This window comes from Amphibalanus amphitrite, unplaced genomic scaffold (assembly GCF_019059575.1).
Source record: "Amphibalanus amphitrite isolate SeventyFive unplaced genomic scaffold, NRLGWU_Aamphi_draft 002102F_arrow, whole genome shotgun sequence".
Classification (NCBI taxonomy): domain Eukaryota; kingdom Metazoa; phylum Arthropoda; class Thecostraca; order Balanomorpha; family Balanidae; genus Amphibalanus; species Amphibalanus amphitrite.
This window is the reverse complement of record NW_024883595.1, coordinates 1-25,482: the sequence shown is the minus strand read 5'-3', so window position 1 is coordinate 25,482 and position 25,482 is coordinate 1. Positions and strand designations below refer to the sequence as shown.

The 25,482-nt window shown below is 50.3% G+C and overlaps 1 protein-coding gene across 1 annotated transcript; it reads left to right on the top strand.

Annotated features, from left to right (window-relative positions):
* Positions 1–2,127: 2,127 nt before the first annotated feature.
* Positions 2,128–25,396, top strand: LOC122376327 (the record flags this gene model as incomplete). Its single annotated transcript, XM_043356141.1, has 15 exons — positions 2,128–2,350; positions 14,758–15,295; positions 16,135–16,212; positions 17,708–17,829; positions 18,911–19,021; positions 20,078–20,152; positions 21,237–21,362; positions 21,697–21,794; positions 22,093–22,190; positions 22,605–22,768; positions 23,084–23,219; positions 23,965–24,104; positions 24,441–24,567; positions 24,784–24,903; positions 25,283–25,396. Coding segments are annotated over exons 2-15 (1,542 nt in total), but the record flags the coding sequence as incomplete, so codon positions are not given.
* Positions 25,397–25,482: the final 86 nt, after the last annotated feature.

Genomic DNA, 25,482 nt, shown 5'->3' with positions numbered 1-25,482 from the left:
CGAAAGGACTTGCTTGACCACGGATGGACTAAGAGGGGGTGAGTGAGAGTCCCGTGGAAAAACCTCGATCGTTTGCATCTGGGTCTCTGCGAGTTCACTCAGTCAAGGGGTTGATCACTGTTCAGTGTGTCACTTGTGACTCCCTCTCCATATTCTTCCCAATCCCTAGGGAAGGGAATCATGGTTTCGTGATTGTGCTTAGTTCTAACAGCAGTAGGGAGCAGCACGGCAGGATCGCATCAATGGCGTTCTGGAGCTTACAGCCGTGTCGGCCGATGCGCCCGATTTCCGGTGTCCGATACAGGGAACATACCTGGCCTACCTGGGTCCACCAGTCCTCGTACCCAGGGGGTGAAGACTAGCACGAGATTGATCTGGCCCGCCGCTGTACCCACTGAGATCAACCAAGTCGAATTCCGAACTGGATTCGACCATGCACCCCAAGCGGGTTCAGATGTCTTGAATTCCGGAGTCGGAACCGAACTAGAGACCTTGCACTGATGTCTTGCGCTGAGTTAGTAAGTGCAGCCTTTCGGTATCTCTCTGGATCAAGCTGGAGTCCTTTTTTGTCTTTGTGGGCTGTTCTCTTCCTTCTGACCACGCTCGGTATTTTGGTTGGTGTCCTACTGGAGCATCGGACATACCAGTGCCGTGGTTTTTGGCCTTTACTGCCACTGTCCCTAATGGCGTGAATCTAATGCTGGCGCTGCGGCACGTGACCCTTATTGTCGGCTTGTTTGTGTCGTGTTTCGTCTGCACGGCTGGCCGACAGCTGGGCAATGTTAATCATCTCATTTTGTGCTCACCACCACGGGATGAGGGCCGGGTGGGCGTTCCTGGGGGGAGGCGGGGGGGGGGGGGGGGGTCCTGGCCAGATGCCAAATCCCGCCCCGGCTGTGGTGACGTCATCAGATCTCCCCAACGGGCCCCCACGGGGTGGGGTGGTGGTCTGGGTTTTCGGGCTGAATCAGCTGGGAATATTGGGCTCGTCTTGGGACTGCTGAGGTAATGACATGCCTGATTATCGCCTGTTTATTTGATGGGTACAGTGGGTATTGAGTGCGGTGCACCCTGTTCAAAGCCGGCTTAATCAACCTTCTTGTCTTCCTGTTAATATTCTGATATTCATTTTATGGGAATCCAAGGATCATCTCTTGATCAACGACGGTATCAAATCTGTATGGTGATTAGTGCTTATATTCTTTACGGAGCGTCCTCAAGGGACATAGCGTCTGCGGCAATTGTGATCGGCTTCGTCTCCCAAGCCGTCTCGCATCTTCGCCTGACCCCCTGACTAACGGATGTATGGTTTCTCTGTTCCATCTCCCCCTTCCTTCGTGTCAGTATCTCGTTTACCCGCTCTGGTGAATCACTTTTCGATGCAGAGTTGCCTCTGGTCTGGGGGATGACGCTGGTAGATTATAAAACACTGACAATGTGGCTCCCTTGGGAGATGGGATTCCTGGCACTGGAACTCATAGCTGGTCAGGGTGCCTGTATTTGGCTTCGGGGAAAATGCTGCTCATTTCTATTGAGTTGTCACGTGCCGTCTTCATCTTCGGATGCCTTTCTGTTTTCTTAAAGGCCCTCATCCAACATTGTTCTTACAGTATCTCTGTCCCTCTCTTCCTCTCCCTCCCTTCCCTCTCGTCCTCCCTCCTTACCTTCCCTCCTCTCACTTTCCCTCGCCTTCTCCCTCCACTTCCCCTTCCCTGCCTCCTCCTCCTCTATCTCGTGTGATTCCTGTTCTCTGCCAACCTCCATCTGCCTGTCGATCTTTACACCTCATCTGATTCTCATCTGCATACCCTGACCGAGTCCTGTCCGTCTCCGTCGCTTCCCCTCCCCCTCCGCCCTTGATCTAAATCATCGGCATGCAACCCGGCCTTTTTGCGTGTAGCTCATTCCCGAAACCCTTTCGCATAGACTTTAATTTTACACACATACCAAAACTATTTTCTATATTACACTAAATCACACCACTTCCCTGTTTGTACTTTCTTCCCGCCCCTCGAACCCCGATTTCCGATGCCTGGCGCCGCCCCTGCGTCGTCTCCATCGATCAGCTGACGGCACCGCCGGCTCGGTCGTCGTCGGCGGCGGCGGCCCGCGGCTATCGCCTCAGGCGGAATCGGGCCGCGGTCGGTGGTGGTGGGCGAGCAGAAAGATGAGTGTGGTGGGAAGAGTTTGGATTTGATGTGTTTTGACTGTCTGAGATTCAAAGACAGGCGGGTGGCAAGAGGAGCGAGAGGAAAGCTTGTTGGAAGTTGGTTGATCAGTTGCCAGTTCGTCCCGGGGATGTGATGTGACAGTATCAGTGGCTGAAGGATAAGCGACCTCAGTGGACAAGGTAAGTTAGGGTGGATTGGGAACGAGATCTGAGTGAGAAGCGAGTGGAACTTAATCGTCTTATTTCTTAGTTCTTACCCAGGGATTATTCGTCCTGTCTCGGCCGGAAAGCCATCAGACGTTGATATCTTAGACCAAGCTGAGCTCTGGTCCACTGTTGTTTGATCCACGACACGTGTGGTCTGGTGCGGTCTTTGATACCAGTGGTCCAGTCTGATTTGGTCTGGTTCGATTCTCACTTGAGGTTTGGTCCCGAGTTCGGCCTGTTCGAATCTTCCTTTTGTTGTGATCTAGTTTTGTCTCGGGGTGGAACTGAGCCATGCTATTCCAAAGGTAGGTCATCCCAGCCCACTACCGTCGTGTTTGGGGGACTGTTTGTCTGGGGAGGGGGAGAGGGCCGGACCACCTCCCAGGCAGGCAGAGGCCGCTCGGCGGGGGAGGGGGTGGGGAGGGGGAGGGGAGGTGACGCACCCTGCCTCGAGCCAGGCGGTAAGGGGACGACATTGGCTTCAATAGAGGCTGTTGAAGCTCGCTATTGAGGTGCTGCAGTGGGAGCAGGGTCAGTGGTGTGAAGAGCTTTTGCTGCTCACTGTAGGCACATCATAGCCGCAGTTTGCACTTTTCTGCTGGCCTGGTGCGTCTTAGGTTAATTATTTATTAAATCCTGTGTTGTCTACCTCGCAACAAGAACACCCGACTACTTAAAAACATGTTTAGCCTGCCTTTGTAAATCGAGTGCGATGTCTTCTCATGCGACACACATTCTACCATGTAACACACGGTAACAGCCTGTATAAATTACACCACTGTGTCTTCCAGTGAGTCGGTTCCTTTGTTTCTCCTGAACCCCCGCTCCGTCGTAATTGCAGCCCAGCCTGGCTGAATTAATCCCCATTTCCCTCGGGGGTGGCAGCGACTCGCCTCGCTCCAAATCAGCCCTGTTGCTATCCTTTGTGTGGTGTTCATTGGCCTCTCACCTTCGTGTTAACAGCTGTCCGCTCACAGTTTTGGCAGAGTGGGAAGGAGAGGAGGGGAGGGGTGGTTGAGCGTGCCAACCATTTCGGCGAGGTTTCATTGTTGCCTGCCGCTCTCTCCACCTCCCCGCCAACACAACCCAGGGGCGGATCCAGAAAATCTCCAAGGGAGGGGCCATTAGAAACCAGGAGGCCCCCATAATCCCACCTGTTGGAGGCCCCATCTTCCCACTTGTTGGCCCCCCCCCCCAAAAAAAACTGCGTCTATTGAGCTTATCTAGCTGTTCAGGCAACATCTCAACATGAATAGCCACTTTATTTTCAGGAGGCCCCCTTTTCAGCTTTTTAACTTTTTATTTTATTTTTGAAAAAATCGGCCAAGGGGGGGGGGGCCATGGCCCCCATGGCCCCCCCCTTGTATCCGCGCCTGACACAACCTGTCTCTGCCCAAACCCCTGACAACACCCGCGGGCTGCTCAACAACCGTCATTCCTGCCCTCTTCAACACCAACGCCTACGCCGGCCTTCTGGGCGCCTCAAGCATTGTCACTGTCGTTTCCCTGCCCCTCAATGATCTCTAGTTGATCCCCGCTTCATTCCTATCTCGCCCCTTCCCCCTCCTGAGCTCTTTTTCCGCTTAAGCTCCTTTCGGTTGAGCTGAGCTTGATGTTCGCCGCGGATGCCCCCGAGACACCTTTCCCTAACCGGGCCTCCAACGCACCTCCCCTTCTTCCGACATATCCCCTCCAGTCTGACAGGCTCCCCTGTCCTCTGCTACCCTTTCCGGGCCCACTGCCCGTCGCGACAATTCCCCCCCCCCTCCCATCCCCAGGGATTTCGTCAGCTCGCACGAACTTCCACCAACCCACTGGGTGCGCAAAAGCTTAGTGAGGTACTCATATGGATATTGGCGAGGATGTGACGGGGTCGGTAACCCGGTGGTGTCACTTAGAGAGCTTCCCCAGGGGAGAAAAGCAATCATGAAATGGAAGCGGTGTACTCAGCACGAATTGAGTGGTGCTCGAGTAAATTGAGACTTCCATGGGCTGGAATTTGCTGTCGAGGATTTTCCTGCAACTGGATTTTTCTGTTGGAGTTCTTTCCGTCTCTGAATGTTTGTTTGGGGAGTTTTTTTTCGTGGCTGTTTGTTGCCGAAAAACGTTCCACCCATGGCTGTTTGTCGTTTGTTTCTTGGCGTGTGATTGGTTATCGTTTGTTCCCTTCACTTTTGTTTGTTGTCTAGCTGCCATTCACATTCAGTATCCCATGTCTTCGAAAGCTCGGTGAATTAGGTGTCTGTCGCTGTCTGCTTATAAACGAGAAGATTTGAATGAAATATCTGGGGACACTTTACCGGTTTTTCGCTACTCCTTCTGTTAGAGTTCCGTTGAATCTCTTCCATTTCCTCTGCGCTGCCTGACTGAATGGAGAGAGCAGAGGAGGCAAGGGGAGAGAGTGTAGAGAGGACAACCAATCAGTGGCCACTCCAAGCAGCTGCCAGCTCCAACCCCAGCTCTAGCCTCGCCGAGGTCCTCTCTAGCGTTTCCCATTCATTGCGCCGGCTGACCGCAGCACTGATAACGCCCCTGGCAGTAGGCCAGTCCTGCCAAGGGTAGAGCGGGGAGGGAGGATAGAGCGACGGGGTGGCCAGCTGACCACGGGCGGCACATGGAGGGGGGAGGGGTAGCAGTACTCACCACTTGCGTATCATGCAAACAGGGGGGGGGGGTGACCTTTGTACTTTGGCCAAACCACGCTGGTCGGAGTACTAGGTCGGTGCGTGGCTACTGGCTTTTCGTTAGCTGACAGGTGGCTGGTTATCAGTACGGGGGAGGGAGGGAGGGAGAGAGAGAGAGAGAGAGAGAGAGAGAGAGAGAGAGAGAGAGAGAGAGAGGGGGGGGGGGAAGGACCCAGAGGGAGGGATCCTAGAGAAGGGGTGTGGAAACTGGAAAGAGGAGCACGTCAAGAGGACTGGGTGCTATGGAGGGGTGTGCTGCCTTACTGAACTGTAGGGAGCAGACAGCGACGGCAGGGGTCAGGATCCGGGGATAATGCCTTTGTTCAATTGAAGTGATGGATAAGGCCTCTGCTGCCTTACATGGACGGAGCGCATTTGAAATTTGAGTGATCAGTCAGAACTCAGCAGAGCAGCCCTTCATTTTCGACATACCATCTAAGTCGATAAGTGCAGATGAGACCCTGAGAAATTCAGGGTCACTCCTTCAAAGAATGCTCTGAAGTCTCAGTCAGTCTTTAACCCACCTAAAGCAGCATCACAGGCTGAAATTCGGACCACATTCTATCGATACATGCCCAGCATCGCTAGGGCTGAGCCGTCCTTTGAGCCACAGAGGCACGTGCCAGGGGGATGGGGAGGGGTTCGAGCTATTCGGGCGTTAGCTTGGTTCGGGTGTGACCGGGAGAGCCGCCTGACTTACGGTATGGTACGTGCTAGATCAGTGGCGGCCGGATGTGGTCACGTGACCGATCAGGTGGACGTGTAAAGTGGCTGAAACGAGGTCACGTGACTGTGTGTGAGCTTGCGAAGCAGGTGGAACGAGATTGGTCCAGTGAGTGTTATTGAGCTATCAGTAGTAGTGGGTTGGTGGGTGAATTGGGTGATCAGGATGATTTCGATGGTCGATCGTGGTGAGATAGACTGCTGCGCCTAGTATTTTGGAAAGTGATCAAATAGCCGGGCACAAATTGATCTCAGCGGTGGGCGTGCTTCAAAGCCTCAGTACGTAAATGTACGTAAATAACAATCAGAGGAGCCAATCGGACAAGTCAATGCAGGCTAGATGCGTTCTCTGTGAGTTTGGGGAGCAGCCTAAACTGACAAAGTAATGCAAGTTCCACTGTTCGCTGGCTAGTCACACAGGCTAGTGCCAAATTCTTTGGCTGGTCACCCCACATTCCCGTCTTTCTCGGTATGTCGACTGTCACATCCAGCCAATTTCCCGCTGACGGGGATCCTCCCGCCTTTTATTGCGTGTTTAGTTTGCCATGTTATCTGCCACGGAGGCTGGTGATTCCCCCGAGTTCCCAGAAAGCTTTCATCGTGATCTCTTTGATCGTGATGCTTCGTGTTGGGTCGTTAACATTATTCATGAGTCCGTGCTCTGCGCATTCATCTTTTTTAATCATTGTCTTTTGCTGTAAGAAAATGGTGGCTTCTGCTGTGAGACAATGGTTTGGTTTCCACCCAATGTTTCATGTTAAGAGCGTCTGGAGTTGTCATTGTTAGTGGAAGGTCACTGTCTCTGATAAAATGTGCGGCTGCTTCATGAAAACTTCAAACTCCTTGACCGTCGTAATTCTTGGAGAGATTTAGGGCACACAGCTCGGCACATAAGTTGCATTTTCGTCCAAGCCGTTTTCTTATTTCTTGACCAAAAGAAACTAGGATCTCACTTTGTTTTCGGAGTAAAATCTACGAGAGATGCTTTGCTATGTGCATTACAACTTGTCCATCTTGATTTAGCGCAAGCGGAGGGAAAACTGAGAAACTTTTAGTTTAACTTTATTGGAAACTTCCATTTGCGAATAAGAGAAAGTGATGGGTGGTGTTACTGTAAATGTTTTGCGGCACTCTACTTAATCAATCATGTTATTTTCCCTTTACTTTTCGTACTTTTGGAGAAGAATCTCGGAGGGTGCTGATTCGTTTCCTTTGAAACCTGCCGGACATAATTCTGGAACCAAGAAGGCCGATAAGCCCAACCATAGACAACGACGTAGCATGCTATTCGCCTCTGCATTGGCTTCCTCGTCTCACCCCGCCCATTATATCTTCCCTGTCTCATTGGTACCCAGAGCACGCGAGCCATTCCCTCGCACCATCTGTCTGGCGTTAGATGTACGGCCTGCGCCGTCCGGTGGTAGTGCCTATCCGACTACCCCATCTAAACTGCCTGGGCTAAGCTCCTCTGATGGAGGAGATGGAGTGGTACGGTGTGCGGCGCGAGTGGTTCGCAGCCTGGCTGCGGGGGCGTACGCAGACTGTGCGGGGCGGGTCGTGCTCGCTGGATGTTACGCATGGAGTGGTCCAGGGCTCCATTTTGGGCCCCGTGCTGTTCATCCTCTTCACGAACGACCTGCCACAACACATACCTCATGGTAGGATCGTGATGTATGCTGACGACACCCAATTCCTTGACGCTGACATCCCATCTAACCTTGAAGCACTAAAAACGCGCATCGAAAGCTCTCTCGCTATTTCACTCAAATGGTTCACACAAAATCGGCTTAAAATCAACCCGACTAAGACAGAGATGACCATTTTAAGATCTTCCCGTCAGACAGTCCGTTCGGACTTTGCCGTTCACTTCGGCGACGATGAAATTTTTCCCAAAGATAGTGTCAAAGTCCTGGGTGTCGTCATTGACCAACACTTGTCTTGGAGCTGCCACATTAGCTCAGTCGTCCAACGGTGCTACTGTGTGCTAGTGAGTCTTGCGCGTAATAGGCACAAACTACCAAAATGTGTCAGGCAACTTCTGATAGAGTGTCTCGTTTTCCCCCACATTCGTTATTGTTTAACAGTGTGGGGAGGGTGTAACGCAACCCAAAGGCAGCGCTTGCGAAAGGCCATCAACTTCGGTGTCCGCATTGTGACCGGCCTCGGCAAACGTGAACACGTCACGCCATCGCTGCGCGATCTAGGGTGGCTAAGTATCGAGGAGATGGTAGCTGAACGTGACATTGCCACCATGCGCCGTCTCATCACCTGCCCCGACGCTCCTGAGATGCTGCGCCGCCGAGTGTTGGCGCGGTCCGATGTGTCCTCTCGCCGCACACGCGCCAGTGAGAGCGGGCAGGCTGAGCTACCCCGAGTACGGACTGAGTTTGCCAAGCGCAGTTTCCTCTACCGTGCGGTGAAGGCTCTGAATGCTACGATGTAGCTGGAGCTCACCTAGATTGGGTGCGATTTTATAGCAACGGCCGTTTTTTACTGTCTCATTTATCGCCTTTTATCACACGAAGTGTATTGTATTGATGTGTTTTAACCATCACTTTTGTACTGACGTAGACGCTATATAATCCATGTTATGGAAGGTCTTAATACATTATCTATCTATCTATCTATCCTCTGAACTCGCCGCATTCATCCTACCGGCATCTGTTCCTTATCGCTGCTGTCATTCCCCTGCTCTGCACTCTGCAACCACCCTCCAAGCCGCTGCCGCTCCCGCCCTTGTCCTCCATGCCTCTGCCCCTCCCCTGCCCGCGTTTAGCCTCTGTCCTCCCCAGCTTCTGTCCTCCCCGCATGTAACCTCCACCCTTTTTCCCACGCCTCTCTCCTGCCCCCTCTACCTTCCTCGGCCTCTGACACACCTTCTCGTTTCCCCTGCCTCTGCCGTCTCCGTCTCAGCCGCTCCAAACACCCCACCGATCGACCGCCGGACAGCTGCGTGTTGACGTGTCTGCGGCCGCGGTGCGGTGTCTCCACCCGACCGGAGAATAACTTAGCCCGACCGTGGCACAAATAACATACAGCACACAGAGGTTGGCTGGGCCGAGTGAGATGAGCTAGCCTGACTGAGCTATCTCGTACGAGCTAGCCTGACCGAGTTAATTTTCCGTGGTGGCTGGATCAACGTAATCCGAAGATTAGACCATCCGAGCTATCCCAGCTGGGCTTTCCCAATCTGAGCTAACTGATTTGAGCCAACCGATTTGTGCTAATTTGATTAAGCTCATCCGAACGAGCTAATCTAACTCGAATCTTAACTAGAGAATGGGAGAGAGAATGAGTAAACCGAATGAGCTAACTCAACTGAGCTAATTTAGCCAAGCTCACCCGGCGAGAGTGAATCCTGTTGCGGCTCGGTCTGCATTAGAGCGTAATTAGATCTGTCCTATCGTGTTTGGTGTCGTCTGGCGGCCTTCAGAGAGCTCCACGGCTCTTATTTAATTTGATTTTAATTCAGCGGTCGTCTTAGGCTGCCGAATGCTGGGTGCTGCTACATTGGTATAGCGACATCACGAAGCTTTGTCTCGACCTTGCCGGGTGTTGTGGTGTGGCTTGATGCTGTTTTTTTTTTTCATGAGACATGTGTTATTGGTGTGGAGGGAATGCTCTCAGATAAAATATGATGTCATCCAACATCCTTACGATAACCTGATACGGCGGGAGATGAAAAATAATATTCGCTAGAGCTGCGGTAACATTCTGAAACTAAACTGACGTCTGATAAATAAAGTAATGCTTTCGCGAATTATGTAACGATGATGGATTCCACCGATGCAATTTTCCTCTTACGGTATTACTTGCTAGCGGAGTATGAAGATGGCTGCTACCCGCTGAATTTATTGCAGTTTTCATCGCACTTGACTGAAAAGGTTACGAACTTGCCTGTGAACTTTCCACGCAAGCTCATAAATATCGAGCCTGAGTGACTTTGAGATAAACCGGCACGGAATATGTCGATCAGCACATTATTGGCTCGCACAAGCCCTTTAATCTTTTCTGCCAAGCTTTTTATAATTTGCTTCTTGAAGTCTAATTTCTGTTTAACATCGCACGTTTCTTAAGCTGTTTAATCCGTTTCAACTGAATGAAATCGAATCTTCAATATAATGCGGCGTGACATCACCTTCTTCATTGGTGATCTCATGCGCTGTACCATAACAGCTGTTCAACTCTGTTTCAATCACATTGGACTCCCGAGCTAGCTATCTGACGGTACCGTGTTGTCTGGGGTTCAGCATTTCCGACTTCATGCCTAGCCTAGCGCCCCGGGCACCCCCACACGGGAAGCTCCAGTGACCCATAGAGTTGGCTGGCGGCGGCCACGGTCACGTGACCTGGCACAGGGCCAGCGGGCGGGGGCGTGACGTCATCTCCGGCCCGGGGCGACGCGCCGGGAGGGACGGCGAGGGGATGGGATGGGCTGAGGTTGAATCGAATGGTAGCGTGAACTGTCTATAGATTCAGTGTTAGGTTAAAGTGGCCGTATCCCTTTGGGAAGCGAGAGTTTGCCGTTGGTTTGCTACGAGGTCTTTCCTTATAACAGCCGGAGATTATTTAGAAAATGAACTTTATTTAGCTGAAACACAAGGCACTAAGATCCTGATAAACTTTTGCTTCTTGTAAATTCCTCATTCGATAAGTGCAGTACAACATTCATTGGAATGGCATGGGAAAAGCAACGCTTGCTAAAACACTTTTTTCAGGAGCTGTCATGGCAACAGCTTGAGTAAAGCAAGCCTTTGTCTATCCATGGGCGATGTAGAGCAGCTGGTAAGCGTGCCCAATGTCCATGGTGATGATTTGAAAGCCATGGGCCTCTGAGTGCCGCGCCTTTCCGCTCCCTGGAACCGATGAAATCAATCGATTATCACCTTCACGACTGAGCTGGAAGCTTCGGGCCGGGTTTAGAAGGCATTTTCAGGCTTCAGGGAGGTCGTATCGGTCCACGTTTTAGGTCGATGCAGCATCGGCGATGCTAGTTAGGTCCTTATTGGATGTTCTGCTCACGTGACATGACTTCTCGAACTGGATAATCTGGATTTATTTCGAATTCTGGTGCTCATTGAGCTGACCAATTTGGCTGAGATCGATGCTGGGGCTGGGACACTGCATTGATGTATGAATAGGGGAAGCGGGGGGAACACCGCCACTGTGGGAAACACCGCCACCCCATCTGGCGGCGAAAGTATGAACTATAAAGTGTAAAAATCCGTTATTTCCTATTAACCGCACGAAGGTAAGCGTCTTCTGATTTGTGTTCCGGTGTTTCAGTGTAATCGAAGCTCATTGTGGCATTTAAAGAAAAATGCACATTTACATATATAAAAAGCAAAATGTCTGTACGTATGTATGTATGTAACGCGTCAGTCACGCTTGGCGGGCTATTGCTCCGGAACGGTGCGGGCTAGGCGGTTGAAATTTTCGACTTAAGTCGGGCGCGTGCATCTGTTTGTCGTACCTATTAAATTTTGGAGGGGGTGGGTTCGGTGGTTTGCACGTGGCGGGCGCATCTTTGCGGGATTTTGGGCCGCGGCCGGCGCCGAGCAGAGAGCACGCGCCTTAGGCTCAGTTTCTTCGCTGCAAAACTGGGTGAAATCAGAGCCGGAAGGTCACTGACCTTTGGCAATGAATACCGGAATAGAGCACCGCCGCCCAGGAGGAGACGCAACATCTATTCTGGGTATAACTCGGCCGCTACTGGGCCGATTTTAATGAAAATTGATTCATTACGCTGCGCGTAATGCTGTCCCTCTAGTTCTCTTATAAAAATTCGATGAGTTGGGAGCACTTTTGAATGTCTTTAAGTAGAGACTCATTTTGATTTACTTGATTACATCGAAAAATAACTAATCGGCTTTGTCCAGTAAGATAGGTTTGCTTGAACCGTGTAGTAACTAGTACATTCTTGCCGCTGGCGATTTTTGCTTGTGATCACTTATTGGGGAACACCGCCACCCCGTGGCGGTGTTACCCCAATTGAGGTTGCGGTGTTTCCTGTTCGTAGCGTGATAAGTGATGAAATTCCAAAGACACGCTTTATTTATGTTCGTAGATGTTCCTAAGTCGGGAATAAGCAGCTTATTTGACTTTTTACTTTATATTTTTCATGCATCCCGACCAAGCACTTGCCAGCTGTATAAAACTGGCAAACAGCTGATGAACCTATAGGGGAGAGTGGGGCACATTCGTGCATGGGGCACATTCGTTTTCAGCAGTTTATGGGAACACGAGTGACTGCACGAGCTCAAGGTAAATTATGGAAATATGTCTATCATTGCCGCCCTTCGTTCACCGTAGAAGACAACACTGTACCTGCTGTCATGCTTGATAAAATCGCAAATTTGTAATATTCATGAGCTTTCCACATATCATCCATTTTCGTGATCCTGACTCGGAAATGTGGTTCAGCTTTTCAAAATTGGGGGTGAAGAAGCCCACTCTATTCACGGAACTGCTGCAAACTTGTTTGTTGAAAAAGTGTCATTTTTTCAAAAAGAAATTTTGAAATAATATTACTAATAACGTTGTGGGGCAGGTTCGTGTACGCACTGCCTGGGGGCACATTCGTGCATATTTTTTTTAGTTTTTGCGATTTATGACTTTATCTGTAATAGGTTTCTCTAATGACGCTCGCCTGACTCAGTCTCGACTGCTTGCGACGTCGTGACGAGCAATTCACGCGAACTTGGCGAGGTCACGGAGGCCGGCAGTTGGCACATTCTTGTTGGCCAGCCCATTCTTTCTACATTTGTTGTGCAATGCATTCTTGTCGAAAGGAATCAAGTGAAATGACCCCCTGCCAATTTCCTTTGGTAAATTTCTGGTAATGCCCGGTAATTTCTCGAATTTTGCCGGGTGAACGGAAGTGCCCCATCTCTTGAACGAATGTGCCCCATAGGTGGGGCAGTTTCGTGCAAATGTTCAGAGTTAATAAAAGTCATTTTTTCTAATGGAAGCAATAATTTTATAGGATAACTTTTAAAGAGGAAAACTATCTGCAATAGTTCCTTTCCATACTACAATCAACAATTTTGCCATTGCACTAACCAAAGAACAGATATATGGGTTTATCCATTTTTTGCACGAATGTGCCCCACTCTCCCCTACCTATTTAGGTGTCCATTACCGATTATTTGCGAAAATTACCACTTACCGACAGGAAACTCATCGCACGCGATCTCTGAACAATCAAAAGCTTTCGTAGGGATGGGTTGGGTTAACATCAACACCGGTGGCGGGGTTACCCACACAATTTGTAGGCGGCAAATATGCAAGGTATTTTTAAAAGTCGTGATACATGAAAACCTTTTAGGAGCATGCAAAATAAGTACCTAAAACACATGAGCAAATGTTTAAATATTGTAACCAAGACAATAACTACCAAGAGACTTCACACATATTCTCTCATTTTGGCGAAAAGCTTAGGGGGGCGGTGTTACCCCCGCTTCCCCTATTTGACGACGGCTGAGCCTGGCTGACACCCGAGTCCTGAGCTGATGAGTGGCAGCAGGGTCTGATTCGATCGTCTGATGAAGCTTGGGTGACTGACCCATAGCGTAACTTTTCTCAAGTCCTCAACAAGCCAGCTTGGGTGGTAGTGTGCCATTTTGACTTTATCTGCATGATAATGTGAATGATACAGCCGCTTTGTCTGGGTCTTTGTTTTTTGTGCTTTGCGGTACAGTCTACTGTTCAGGCGTTGTCTGTGCTGACATCTAGCGGCACGAACGTAAACTGAGGCGTCTTGCGGTACAACCTACGCACCAGGCGTGGTCCGTGTTGGCATCTAGCGGCAGAATTACAAGCTAAGACGCGCTGCGGCGCAGCATACCCACCAGGCGTTATCGGTGCTGTCATCTAGCGGTAGGACAAATAAACTCAGTCGTTGTTACTTATGAGGCAGCATTTTTCATGCACTCCTGGAAACTGGAAATCAGGCTGCAGCGTGTAGGACTATAATGAATCTATGATCCATTTAGTCTTTTTGCAAGTTTTTACGTTACGTCCATCGCAAACCATAGCTCATCCAAAGGAGCTTGTCTGAACTTTCGGCTCTATTTCCCAGGGCCGTTGTAAATCCTCTCCTCTCTCCCAATCAATCCAGTACAACGCCGACTCTGCTACCGTCATCGTGTCTAATTATAATACTAATCGATGTCTGAGTCCGACTGTGTCTGCGTCATAGTCCGCGGCACCCCATTGTGGTCGTTCGAACTTCGATCGTGGGAGGGACTTCCCCTCCTCATTTCCCCTCCCCCCTGTCGCAATTCATTGCCCGTGACTGGGGACTTTTGTTGTTCGGGTGGGTAGTGGGTGGTGTCGCATGAAACTTACAGGGTGGTTACTACTATTGCTGGCTATATTGGCCGCACTAATCGTTTTTTTTTTTCAGGGTCAATTTGGCTAGGTCGGTCTTACGAAGTAAAATGTATATTTGTTGTGCTTTTAAGGGCATTTCGGTTCATGCGGATTGCGGATGTTATACTTTCTTCCATTATATGTTCACTATTGTTGGGTAAAAGTGTTCTATCTTTTATATGGTTACCGTTACCATCTACTACCACTTTGGTATCCTTTTGGTTCCTCTTTCTCGACCTTTCATCCCATTTTTACCCTCACACTTCCTGTCCCTCAATCCTTTCATCCCATTCCTTGACCTTCACGTCCCGCCCCCACCAACCACCCCTTCATCGGTACATATCTTCCCTTTCACCCTCCCCCTTCCCCAGCTGCGTTAGGGTGGCATGTCCTTCCCTCCTTCCCCGCTACCCCCCTCCCCATCACCCCAGTGTTCGCGATACCCCCGCTAGTAACACCACCAAATCCCCCTTCCTATCGTGTCTGGTGGCAATGTTGTGCCCGGCGACAGGCTCGCGCCGCCGCCGGACTGTCGTCACCCATTGATCGCCTAACGTCTGTAGCCGGCGGCACTGACCTGACCTTGACGCCGGCCCACAGACCGGGTCGGCGGAGACAGCTGACGGCGACGGAGGCGGTAGATAAGGCGGAACAAGCGGAAAAGTCAGAAGATAAGGCAGCGGACAAGAGGAAAGGCGGAGGAAAGGCCAGAGTGGCGGAAAAAAGTGGAGGGGGATAAGTGACAAGAAATAAAAGCGAACCAGCGAAAGGCAACAGAGAGGGCGAAGGAAGGCGGAAGGAGTGTGCTGCGTGACCTGGTGATCATGTGATCTGTGGTGACCGGTCACCTGTATGCAGCGCAGTGACCTGTGCGCAGTGACTCAGTGAATCTGGGCGGTGGTCGCCCGGACAGCCCTCCAACCCTGAGAGCGCGCCGCGGTGGACGAGGCTAATAGTGAACACGGTTACCGTCCCACGATTGTACTCAACTCTCTCGTCAGATGACGTCGTCATTGTGCCGGTGACGTCACACCGGTGGGAGTGGTGACGTCACCGGTGTGACGAGGAGTGACGTCATCAGCCGTCCGTGACGCTGCCAGTCGTCATGTCCAGCGGAATCATACAAACTCTGACCGAGGTGAGATGGGAGTTAAGAGCAAATGGGTTGGAGAAAGTCGAAAAGGTAGTGGGTGCTTTTTAGATTGAAGGAATTTTATTTTGCTAATTGTTATTCGTATTTCGCATATCCTTGTTCGCTACCGTAAATTGTAACAGGTGCCGTCAGTTACCTCTTAGGTGTTAGCAAATTTAATAGGTATCGCTCATTATCTCATAGACATAAAAAACAACTTCTTAAGTATCTTTATATCAGTGTTCTTTGTATCATCCTTCAAGACTGAACCCATACAATCTTCTGAACCATCCTCACATCATGCTAACGAGGCGCCACCAACCGCTCTGCCATATCGCCTGCCTTTGATGAAGCGACATCACGCAATACCCCGAGCGCAAAGCGCCTACCAAGCACGACCAGACGCTGAGACACCGGAATTTAGTCATGTTCTTAAAATCAATACCGGGTGACATGGCCTGATCCAGACATATGGGGTTAACGAGCTGTCCTCAGGTTTAATTACGATAGATTCAGCAAAGTGGTTCGCCCGATTTCCGGGTTCACATTGTATGGAATCTTCACCTCACATGCCACGGGTGGGCCTTACGCTCGGTGTCGATGAGATTACTATGTTATGGGGCTCATGGGTCTCCTGAAATAGCCAAATTGCGGATCTGAGATGCCATCGTTCCGTGCTGATTATGGACACACGGTCAGGAGAAAGTGGATTAATTATTACTTCTTCGGAAGCTGGAAATGATTTTTTGGTCCTGCGTCATTTTCGACTTTTTTTGCAATACTTCACGTAGACCTCACTAAGCCCGCCGGCCCCCATTGACCTGACCTTCATCGTGTGCTTTCAGCGGGAGCCGGTGAAGTTCGAGATCCCCACCGAGGGACTTAGCAGCGCCGAGCTCCGGCTGGTCAAACACATACAGGAGGTAAGTGGCGAACTACTGTCTTTTCCGCGCTTACTAGGGACTCAACTTGGCTTTCAATCGGAAAGCTCGTAGCGCATACCACGTCTGACTGCTTTGATGTCTGACTGATTTCTAATGACTGCTGTTCAGGGACACAGTTTTGCTGGATATGTCGGGGAGCTTGAAGCCTTGTGTGTTTTCGCATTTGCGATATATGTAATACTCTTTGATTGATTCTCACCTTTCATCTTTTCTTTGTGATGCCAAAACATATGTGACGGCTATTGACTAAGCCGCGATGCAAACAGCGTAAGATCTAAGCTCCCATGAAGTGCTCTCCGAGTCTCATAAACCCAGCCTGGCAACCAGACCACACCGGAAGCTCGCACTAAACGCAGACAGCCCTCTCACGGCCATTCCCTCTCAGTTTGGCTCAACTACAGAGGATTCCACGCCACACGCTATCGCAGCGCCAGAGTCTGTGTTGGCCGGGAGGGCGGACCCCCCCCCCCTTCCCCCATCCCCCCGGGACGACCGCCAGCTGACTTCTCTCCGGGTCACTGGGTCTGTCGTGACGTCATTGTCCCATCAGTGACGTCATGTGTGTCCCCGGAATGACGTCAGCCCGCCTTTGGTGCCATTGTGTTCTGTAGGCGTTCGTTGTTGCTCGATTGGGGTTTTTGTGGGATGTTTTTGTTCGGTCTAGTGCGGCTGAATGGGACGAGCTATATAGGGCATTGGCTGTGAGGACAATGAACTAGCCATTAATTGCCCGGATACACATTATACAAAGCAACACAGCTGTTGTTTATATCTTGGGATGGGTTATGGCAAAGTTATGGCATTTACATAGAAGTGAAGTTATTTAAAAATCCATACAAAGTGCAAGCTTCATGCAAACGCGAGTATTTCACGCCTGTATGCCTGCCTGCCGAGCTGCCAGTTTTCATATGGGTGGTTTCATTTCACTATCACTTCATATCAGCGTGTGTGCGTATGTGTGTTTGCGCGCGTGTTGTGGTGGTGGGCGGAATTGCTCTAGGCGTGGAGCAAAACCGACGGTTCCGCCCCCATCCCCCTGCCCCCCCCTACCCCCCGCTGAGAGTAGGATCGATGGTCCAGAGGCAGCCGCCGGGTAAAACGGTAGAGCTGCCGGAGTGACATTCACGGACTGTTGGGCACATAGCTGCAGGTTTTGCTGCATTGAGACCTATGTAGTTTTTTATACAGGGTATGAATTCCACGAATTTGTCTGGCATTGGTCGTCATTTCAGCCTTTTGTCGAGTTATTGGGTATAAATACTTCAAACAACAGGTATCTGAGGACAAGCCACCGTAAAAAGAAGTTTCCCCCCATTATGGACGGAAATTGGCGTCCCCTGCCTTTACATTGGCAGCTCCTGCCAATGTAAGGACGTTCCCCTGACCCTGATGTTCCCATGTTACTAGGTGACTGAAGTCTCGCTCTACCACTGTGGAACTTCCCCCTGACCCTGCCGTTCCCCAATGTTGTCAGGTGGCTGAGGACTCGCTATACCACTGGAGGACGTTTCCCCTAATTCTCCCTCCGCCTGTGGCTGTCCAACACAGAGATGTGGACTCGTCTTCACTGGCGCGACGGAAACCCATCATCATCAGGTGAAGGGCGGCTGTTTGATGATTACGGAGCGAGCGAAGCGAGCGTAGTCTTTCCTTAGATTAACGGAAATTTCTGAGTATGAGCGGCCGGCCGGCCGGCCGGCCGTGGTCACGCTTTTGCGAGGCTTATATCTCAGCAACCACTTGACCGATTTACACGCGGTAATTTTTGTAGGGTAGCTTCATTCCTTCTACCAAGTATTGGACTATTCCTGATGCATGTGGGTGACCCCTTATGCACGTGCCACGTGCAAAACGAAGAGGTGTCCGTTTTGTAATTGTTGCAATATCTCGGTAACTACTTGGCCGATTGCGCTGAAAGTTGGCATGTAGGTAGGCACCCACTAGGCACTGCATATCCATGTGCCACAGTTGGGGCGCTGTTGCACGTGCGCACGTGCAGGGGTCGTTTCCAGATCTCGAGAACGGCTGGACCGATGGCGCTCAAATTTGGTACACGGTTAGGGACCGGTTAGTAGGGTGCCGTGCACAAGTCAGTTGGGACCCTTTCTGCACGTGCGCACGTGCAGGGTGCCGCTTCCAGATCTCGAGAACGGCTGGGCCAATTGTGCCCAAATTTGGCACATCGCTAGAGACCGGTTAGTAGGGTGCCGTGCACAAGTCAGTTGGAGGTACCCCCTCGCAATTTCGCACGTGCAAGGCCCACCCTCTCGCTCGCTCCGTTAGTCGCCCCAAAAGGCGTTATACTGGTACTTGAGTATGGCTTGGTTGAGACTTGAAATGTTTTGTTTTTTTCTTCCATTACGGATACACTAGGAGAGACCATTTGTGTTGCGAGAACGCAAATCCTTGCCTCAGCCTCGGGTGTGAGATTTATCTTCTTGAGGCAAAGTTTTGCATTCTTGTTTTGCTGATTTTCTTCATGACAATTCCAGTTTGGTGGAATTTTTGGGAAGTACAAACAGCCTTCAATACATCTATTCATATCTGCGTATCCATTAGCCCTTCACTTTCATCGTGTACCACAAGCTCGCTAGCATTTAGCCTTTTCACTTGTTTGTTTACAGATACCTGTTTGTTGTGCCGTGTCCACTGTACCGTCCCTCATGTTTGTTCTCAGAGATCTGTTTGTCGCGCCGTGTTTCGATGAGCTGGAGGCAGTCGCCCTCGACTCGGGCGGGGAGCCGCGCAAACTCAGCGGAAAACAGCTGGCCTCGGTCCGGGAGACTGGGTGAGTGACCTGACATGACCCGTGACCTGACCTGTGGTCTGATCTGTAACCTGATCTGATTAGTGACCTGACTTGACCTAATGTTACAATGACCTAATCTGGCCCGATCCGACCTTTGACTTGTGTTGTGACCCTATCTTCCTGGTAATCTGACCCTGCCGTGACTTAATCTTTCTTTGGTCTTACCTGACCTGAGATGGCCTGACCTGTGACGCAATATGACTGGTGGCCTGACCGTGGTGTTACCTGACCTTAGTTGAGTTGTGATGGTGTGGGTCTGTCTGATCATATAACAATCGGTGTCCTTGACAATCGGGTGTTGGTTTAGAGGTTTGGAAGAGGCATTGTCGGTTATGGGTCATACATTGTGTGCGCGTGTTCGCTCTTTTACTCTCTTAATCTGTTAGTTAGTCTACGCATTTGACTATCAGTTCACACACTAACTTTTCGTAATAGTGTATTTTGATGCTTTGGAAACAATTGCCATCCTAGTTTGATGCAATTTCAATGAGAGCAAATGTGTTCTCCAGCGGCCCATATTGTCTTTTGAAATCCTGGTAATACCATCGGGCCTAAATTGACCAGCCATTGGGTTGCAGAAGTGGCCACTTGTCATTTTGAAACTTGCCCATGATATGGTATTTTCCGGTGACATTTTCTTTCAGTAATCTCTCAGGATCAATCATCTAGCTTTATTTCCAGGACCATTAGAATTTCATTCATACATTGGCATTACAGACCCAATGTATCTGCGGAAATGCCATCAAGCTATTTATTTTTTGAAGATTTTTTATTGCTGTAGGCAACATTCATGTGAACTACCATAATAAATACGACTTGCCCAATCAAATTCTGATTCGCCATTCTCGCTTCTAATCCTACCATCTGCCTACGCTTTGCTTACGTTCGGCTTACTAGACGGCTTTGTGCCAATCGCTCATGGGTCCCAAAAGCCGAGACATTTGCCTGGCATGGTGGGGCTGCTGCCGGTGCTGCTACCTGTGGTCGGTGGCGGTAACTAACAGTTGGGACTGTGTGCGTGCTGTGGCGCTGCAGCAGCTGCAGCAAGGCCAAGGCTTTGCCCCGTCGACGTCTTTCTACGCACCAGCTCCGCTCGATTCGACGACGAGGGTAGGTCAATGTTCACGTACTTTTCAAAGTTCAAAGTCACGTGGTTTTCAAGGCCAAGGTCAAACGGCTCTGACCACTACTGAATGTTTTTGTGCTTGTTCTGTACATTAACAGCATGGATCAAAAGCATGTAACTAATTGCTTTGTTATGGCGAGGCGCTAGCATAATCGTTTTTTCGTCATTACGATTTCCTATTTTGTGCACGTGTATCATACTTTTCGTACTAGTGTGTTTTTGCATGCATAGCTGGCAATGGAAATGAAACGGGAAATAAAAGAAGGCAGCGTTTCATAATCCTCTAAATGTAAATTTTGACGGACCAGCTGCTACCATCCGACGTTTGTGTAGGTGGTCGCTAGTTCTTTAATATCCGTTGTGAACCAAGACCTTTTTTTAGTGTGATCACCTATTTTTTGGGATGTTTTTAGTTTTATTCTCTGCAGTGTGCTGTCGTCTCGTATCTTTGTGCCTGAGTATGATTTGATATATTTTTTACATCACCAATATGTTGTACATTTACAATGTTTTGGATGGAGTGAGGATCGAGCGTCGAGGCTTTGAATCGAGATGCTAGACTGATGTGTTGAGTGCGCTTGGCGCAATTAAATGTTGTTTGTTGGTATTGCCTTGTTTCATTGCATCAGACACGTGTGTTCTATGTCAGTAAGTTATAGCCTGGCTTGTGATGTGCCAGATTCATTGTTTTGTTGTTTCTTATATGTTACAGTTTCTGAAGTGGGCTATGTGGCCCGTTGCTTCAACTGTTTAATAAGATTGCAGGTTGTCTGTAACAATCACTGTGATAATACTCGTTGGTTTTAATTCGTCATATCAACCGTCCTTTTGAATAAATAATGTCATGATTGTCAATCTCTCAGCACTTTGTGTGCCATTTCTTCGTTTCTTACCCTCCAATTCTTGCGACATAACTTGCTAATGATTGACATGCCCTTACTCCCTTTTGACCCGTGACCTCCTATGCCGCCTGGCCTCAAACTGCCCTCTGTATCTGATGTCTAACCTCCATTCCCTGTATCTGACCTCGGTGACCCTCTCTGACCTGACCTGACCTAACTCTCTCAGCGAGTTCGAGGTAGAGTCTCTGAACTTCACCGGCCAGGTGCACCGATGGCGTCTCTCCGAGCTCCTCCAGAAGGGAACCGAGCGGTCCTTCATCACCTACCAGGACGACCTGGCGCTCTCACTCAGGTGAGAGGGGTCTCTTACTCAAGTGAGGTAAGACTTGGGTGGGAGAGGGTTTGGTGCTTTAAATCGGGTGGGGGGAGTTCCTAGCACTTTCACCTCGGTGAGCTGGGTCTCACCCAGATGAGACAGGACTGTGACGCTCTTACTCAAAAGGAACAAGTCTCACCAGTTGAGGTGAGTACCAAGTTGAGCGAGGGTCGAACAAAATGGAAACCGTGGAGGACTGAGTCTTTCAAATTACAAAAAGTCGAATTATTGAATGGCGTTTACTCACGTCAACTCTGGGCAGTGCGTGGTGCGTTTAACTGAATAGTTTTTTTTTTACCGTGCGCTCCAGGTTTCTCATCATCACCGCACGGGGTCGGATCGGCTCGCATTTCTTCTCACTCCGGCGGTCCTTGAAGTCGCTGCTGCGGGGACTGACGCTACTGCTTGGTAAGTGAAGTGGACGTTGCATGATCGGTACTCTGCACTTACGTAGTGTTACGTTTAGAGCAGTGGTCTCTAAGCTTTTCTAGGATAACGGTACACTAAGGAGCGTGTTACTGTTATATTTGGCTACTGATCTGAAGGATTGGGTAGTATTTATGGGACCATTATTCCTAAGGCAATCTTGATCTTCGTCTTAACAATCTCTAATGTATCAAAAAAAGTGTATGCCCGGTTGGTATCTCAGCTTCCCAATGTCTTCACTTCTCGGCCTTTTGGCTTAACGTTTTTTTTTATATTTCAGACGTGTTGCTGGGCTTTCCCTCCACCAAGAGCTGTAATCTCGACTCAAAACTGATGGAGGAGCGGTGCAAGTACCTGGTGACCGAACTGGTCTGCAAGGTACGATAATGATCTCTAACAAAGCTTATGTTCAAAAGGTAATTCACGACGAATATTTATGTTCATGCCAATTAAAGGCAGATGCTGAATGATGGATGGTATTAAATTTTAGCCCGCGGCCGCTAACCGCCCTGATCTTATCTGTTGATTGGCTCGGGGTATTATTTATGAATTAATGACGTGAGCACCATAAAATCAATGTCATGGAGGGTCGTAGTACAATTATACTTTTATGACCCCCTTGAAACGGGAGACAGTTCTGGAGAATTTGTGCGCCCTTCTGACCCCTCTGACCCCTCTGAATCCCTATGACTACTCTGACCCCCCCCCCCCCCCCCCTCCCCCAGCCGGACCAGGAGGTGGCTCTGGAGGAGCTGTGTCCTGACCCCTCTGACCCCCCCCCCCCCCCTCCAGCCGGACCAGGAGACGGCTCTGGAGGAGCTCTGCGCCTACATGCGCCGTCAGCTGGCGCGCCTCCGACTGGAGAAGTACCGCCCCTCCGAACAGGACCGGCCGCCGCTCATATACACCTTCCACACCCTGCACGGGCTGACGGTCGACCTGCGACTGTTCAACAGGTGCGAACGCCTCCCATTTATTCCATATAAAATATAGAGTAAATGACTGTAATGCACTGCAGGCAGCAGGTATATTAGTTATGCCTGCAGATGCCGAGATAGATTCCAGTACCAACTTGAAAATATGGCAATGCTCTTTAGATGACTGGCTGCCTTTTTCCTTTCTCCAACCTGTAACACCTGACCATTGCCGTCCTATGATTGGTTTTATCACATGACCGTCTCACGGCCCTCTGTCCTGCTCCACGTGACCTCACCTGGTTCCCTATCTCTCGCTCACGTGACCCCTTCTAATCTCTCATCCCCCGTTTTCAGGGAGGTGATGCGTCGCGCCGTGCCGGTACTAAGCGCCATCCTGGAGCGGGAAGCGCGCGGCTGGTTGGCGCCATTTCGGGAGCGCGTCATCACGGAGCTCAAGGGACAGGAGCTGAGCGATGAACAGATCCAGGCAGTAAGACGGGGCGGGAATAGGTTTGGAAGTGTGTCTAGACAGGAACTTAGAGATTGTTTGTTTGAAGGATAGAGGATATTGTGTCTTTGGCTACCAGCTCGAATCAGGCAGGAGAGAAGATTGAGTACCCACATTTTTTTAGCCCAGCTAGTTTGCTTTCTACTCTCCTAAAATTATACAACATATTATCATGTTATTCACAGCTGAATGATGCTGAATTTGTGATATATTTTATATTGTGCTGCATTAAACCAGCCGTCTTTCAGTGTCCATCAGTAATTCATAATATCCCTCCCCTCCTCCTCCCTTCCCCTCCCCGCAGAGCGCCAACCGGGCGGTACAAGACGAGTACCTCCGGCGGGTATATGACCCCTCCCCTACCCCACAGAGCGCCAACCGCGCGGTGCAAGACGAGTACCTCCGGCGGGTACTGTATATGACCCCTCCCCTCCCCACAGAGCGCCAACCGCGCAGTACAAGACGAGTACCTCCGGCGGGTATATGACCCCTCCCCTCCCCACAGAGTGCCAACCGCGCGGTACAAGACGGATACCTCCGGCGGGTACTGTATATGACCCCTCCCCTCCCGACAGAGTGCCAACCGCGCGGTACAAGACGAGTACCTCCGGCGGGTACTGTATAATATGACCCCTCCCCTCCCCACAGAGCGCCAACCGCGCAGTACAAGACGAGTACCTCCGGCGGGTGATGTACATATATGACCCCCCCCCTCCTCTCCCCACAGAGTGCCAACCGGGCGGTACAAGACGAGTACCTGCGGCGGGTACTGGACGCCGTGTACGCCAGTGAGGAGCTGTCACAGCTGGAGGAGGGAGTCAGCAGACTGCTGGCCGAAAACGCACAGAGCAGGGTACTCATGCACAGGTCAGTGGTGCGAGAGATACCACACCAGGGGGAATTGGGAAGGGGCTCAAACTTGCGAGTCATAAGATATCTCGTAATGAAAGGGAATTCGGCCATTTGGATTAGTGCTTAGGAAAACCTGATGCTGTGTTTTCTGTACTGACTAGGATACCATCCCTTTTCTATAGGTACATGAACCATTATGTTGCCCTGATTGGTATACTCTGTAAATGTGCGTGTACCTAATCCCTCGTAACTAACACCTAATACCTAGCATCCGGTTTCCCTCCTGTTCTTTTTGCGACGACTCATGACCCCGGCCTCCTGAGACCTAACCCCTCCTTGACTGTGCTGTAGGGCTGTGGAGAACGTGGCTCGGAAGTTGGACAGCTTCCAGCGCGGCCTGAAGCACTACCTGGAGACCCATCACCCGGTCAAGTGCCGCATCCCCGCCTGGGTGCGGTTACAGTTCAGGGAAGCCGAGGTCAGTACCGGGTGACGGACATTGTTGAGGCCAGGTATCTAATTGACAGTATATAACGATGGTATATATTTAGGAGTAGAATATAATACATGTGCTGCTTTATGCGTAGTCAAAGAAGGTTGGCCCAGGGCACAGATCAAAAGCTTTAAAGGATAGATAATTAGATCAACGGTCAGCTATGCAGTAGTCACTTGTACCCCCCCCCCCCCCGTACAGAGCCGGTTCATCTCTGAACACCAGTGGGCGGCCCACGAGGAGGCTCTGACGCTGTGTCGGGAGAGTGGTCTCCAGCAGACGGCCTACTTCCTCCAGAGAGACCTCACCTTCATGAAAGAGGTATGTGATGCCACAGACGGCGATACACAGATTGAATTCCATATCTAAAAGTAGGTGTCGGAGGGTCTCGGTTTGTGTGGCAAAGTCGTATATCGGCTGACTTCGCTACCGAGCTGACAAACGGTATTGCGGAGAGCCTGCTCACCGATGCTTGGCCAGTCCGCTCTCCCTCCCCTAGTTGTCAGTGCACATTGTCTGCTCCCCTCTGTCTAAATCAATCTGGCCAATCCTGTTTCTTTCTACGCCAGTCTTACTCAGATTTGTTTTTCAATAAAAAAACACGACTCCAACGAATGGTGTTTTCACCATTGCTCACAAACCTGCGGTAAACACTCCCTTTTTCACTGCAAGTCTGACCTTCCCTCCCTCCATCCCTCAGAGGGAGCCGGTGCTACAGAAGGAGCTCCGTCGGGTGACCACACCCACCCGGCAGTTTGAGTGGCGGACGCACATCTGGCTCTGGGCCAACTGGACCGTTCACAGGCGATTTCAGGTGAGTCTGAAGCTGGAAAATCTCGTATCAGGTATGGATGACGGAAGTGACACTGTTATTTTTAGCGAAAATATGTTTTGAGTGAT